Here is a 3311-nt window from a genome sequence, read left to right on the forward strand (position 1 = left end):
ATTTAGGCATTTCAGTGGAAACCTTTGGGATCGGTGTCTGTGCTGATGTTTCCATCTTTACACCTGGAGATCTCTGTGAGACCAAATTTCTGTGTTTWACCKCTGGAGATGCATCCTGATCCCAAAAACCTTTCCTATGGGATTTAGACATTCCAAGAGGAACGGGTGGAAATCTTTGGTATCCATCTCCATGCTGGAATTTTTGTCTGWAKTACTGGAAAGCTTTGTGKGACCAAATCCCTTYRTTTTCCYTCTGGAGATGCATCCTGATCCCAAARAAAAATCCTCCCTGATGTGATTTAGGCATTCCTATGGGAATTGTGAAAACCATTAGGATCCATCTCCATGCAGGAATTTTTGTCAGGACACCTTGACAAAATCATGGATCCTGAATATTTTCTGATGTTTAAATACTCCCAGTTCCTGGCATTATAATTCCCTATTTCACATTTCCTAGGATGGAATATTTTAATTCCAAAATGCTCTCCATGTAATTCTTGGAATGTCATAAAGGGTAAATCCTTCTGTGAATAAATTAACAGATTTTAGGGCTCGGTGGTTAAAATGGGATTTAAAAATAGGTTTGTGCTCCATTCCCAGTTTGTGGGAGAAGAAAAAGCAGGATTTGGTTGGAGATGTCCTGGGTGGATCCATGGCCTTGGAGATCCCCACACATTCTGGTCTGAGGCTGCTCCAATTTTTTTGGAATTCACCATATTTTTCCACAAAGGAGAAAATGGGATGGGCTGGGGTTGGTTTTTAGTCTTCCCTCTCCTTTTTTTTTTTTATATGGAATGTCAGGAATTCTCCTGGGATTGTAAGGAATGTCCTGTATTGTCCTACTCCCATTTTTTATGGATAAATAGATGTCCATTCCCAAGGACAAAGGATGGAACTTTATTGTAATGTTCACACCAATGGAATATTTCAGGGTAATGTAAAAAATTCAGGTTTTGTGGAATTCCAGAATCATGGAATGGGTTGGGTGGGAAGGGACCTTAAGGACGATCCCATTCCATTGCAGGGACACCTCCCACCATCCCAGGCTGCTCCAAGCCCCAATGTCCAGCCCAGCCTTGGACACTGCCAGGGATCCAGGGACAGCCACAGCTGCTCTGGGAATTCCATCCCAGCCCCTCTCCACCCTCCAGCCAGGAATTCCTTCCCAATATCCCATCTGTCCCTACTCCATTTCAGTTTAAAGCCATTCCCCCTTTTCCTGGCACTCCAGGCCTTTGCTCAAATCTCTCTCCCTTTCCAGAAAAAGCAAAAAGATGGAAGATTTCCCCATTTTCCATGGATATTGCAGATCTTTACCCTCTGCTTTCCTCAAGCAAAGAAAAGGTTTTCTATAAGAAACACATGGAATGTGATCCRTGTTGAAGGGTCAAGCTCTGCTTGGGGTGAGAGTTCAGGGCATCAAATCCCTGATTTCGGGGGCACTCTGGAGAAATGGAACAACTTCAGGGGAAAAAAAAATCAGGAAAATGAGGAAAAGTTTAGTGCTACAAAATTCCTTCTCAATTAATGGATTGGAAGGGAATTTAAGGATCATCCCATTCCATGGGCAGGGGGGAATTCCACCATCCCAGGCTGCTCCAAACYCCAATGTCCAACYTGCCCTTGGACTCTGCCAGGGATGGAGCAGCCGCAGCTCCTCTGGGAATTTGCTCCAGGATTTTCCCACCTTTAGAATAAAGATTATCCCAAATTCCTCTCCAAAAAAAACCTCACCAGGAGCAAACAGCTGGATGGGAAAAGCCCCAGGAGGAATATTTTYCCTTTGTCCCAGATTTCCAGCAGGAAGCGGGAATTCTGGCCTGTTACTGGGTCATTTCAATCCACATTAATTCATTTCCTGGTTTTTTTCCTTGAAAACAGCTCAGCCTGTGGAAACAAAAAAAGAGGAAGAAGTTGCCACGGTATCCGGAAAAGTGGACAAGGCTCAGGGGAAGAAGGATGGATCCAAAGACTCCAAGAAGAAGGATGGGGAAAAGGAGAAGGAAGAATCCAAAAAGGAAGGGAAGGATGGAAAAAAGAAGGAAGGAGAAAAGGGGGAAAAAGGAGAAAAAGGTGGAAAAGAAGAAAAAGAAGGGAAAGGAGAAAAGGGGGGCAAAGGAGAAAAAGGAGGAAAAGAAGAAAAAGAAGGAAAAGGAGAAAAGGGGGAAAAGGGAAAGGATTCAGGTGACAAGAAACAGGGAGCTGGGAAAAAGGGGGAAAAAGAAGGCGAAGCTGGAAAATCAGGTGGCAAAGCTGATGGAAAAGCTGGKGGGAATTCCAAAGCTCCGGCAAAGAAGAAGTGACCTCCCTGAAGGACAGGGCTGGAACTTTTTGGGAAAAGCTCTGGCAAATGGCTGTGGGGGGAGCAGGCAGGACGTGCTTTCCCAGATATTCCAGCTGTGGAGTGCTGCCAGATGCATGGATTTATTCCCGTTTGGAGATCAATCCACCGGGATGTGGCTCTCCAAAGGAAAACTTGGACATTTGGCTGGATAATAAACAAAAATATCCAGTGGGAACAGGRACAGAAGCAAACTGGAGCCTGGGATGGGAGTCAGGGCTTTGGATAAACATGGGAATGCACAGGGGTTAGGATCCACAGGAGAATGGGATCCATCCCAGGTTTGTTCTTCCTGAGGACCTGGAGAAATTGGAAGAAAGATTCCTTGGCACCTCCCCACTGCAATCTGCAGCTGGGGAATTTTAGAGATTATGTAAATCCTGGAAAAATCCCAAAGGATGGAGCTCTCCAGGTTGTAGCTCCCGTGGATTCCAGGAGGTTGTTTGGACACAYGGGAAGTTTCCCTTCCTTTTCAGGTGCCTCTTTTCCCTGGATTGCTGCAGGTAACATGAGGAATTCCATCTCTTCCAGGAGATTTATCCACCTGTTTCCCTATTTTTTGCTGAGGAAAGCCAGTTCTGAAACCAGGAATTYTGCTGCACTTCCATGTGGCTGTAATTCCCTCCCTTCCTGGGAATTCCTGCCAAGAGGTTTTCTCAGGAAAAGCATTTTTCCAGGTTGTTTTTGTAAATATTCCAGCAATTTATGCCTTAACATTTCCAGCCATGGGGGATTTGGCTCCAAAGCTATAGCATGGAAATCCTTGGGATGACAAAAGCTTGGGATATCCACTGGCATGGAATTGTCTGCTCCATAAGGTGAATTCCAGGCCTTTATTACTAAATCTCAGGAATGGGATTTAATTTATATTTAATTGATTTTATTCCAGCTGTTATATCTTCCTGCTGTTTTTCCAACATGGATTTATCACTGCAAAGACATTTCCCACTTTTCCCATGAATTTTCCCTT

At 44.5% G+C, this 3311-nt stretch overlaps 1 protein-coding gene across 1 annotated transcript in view; it reads left to right on the top strand.

Moving 5' to 3' along the window:
• Nucleotides 1-3302, top strand: part of TMIE (transmembrane inner ear) — a 15694-nt gene extending 12392 nt beyond the window's left edge. Inside the window, exon 4 of the mRNA XM_057367817.1 lies at nt 1882-3302. Within this exon, the coding sequence (XP_057223800.1) occupies nt 1882-2303 (422 nt within the window). The 3' untranslated portion in view covers nt 2304-3302. The remainder of the gene's footprint in view (nt 1-1881) is intronic.
• The last annotated feature ends 9 nt before the right edge of the window (nt 3303-3311 follow it).

Source organism: Malurus melanocephalus, unplaced genomic scaffold (assembly GCF_030028575.1).
Source record: "Malurus melanocephalus ecotype Western Australia unplaced genomic scaffold, MMel_1.1 scaffold_86, whole genome shotgun sequence".
Taxonomy (NCBI): domain Eukaryota; kingdom Metazoa; phylum Chordata; class Aves; order Passeriformes; family Maluridae; genus Malurus; species Malurus melanocephalus.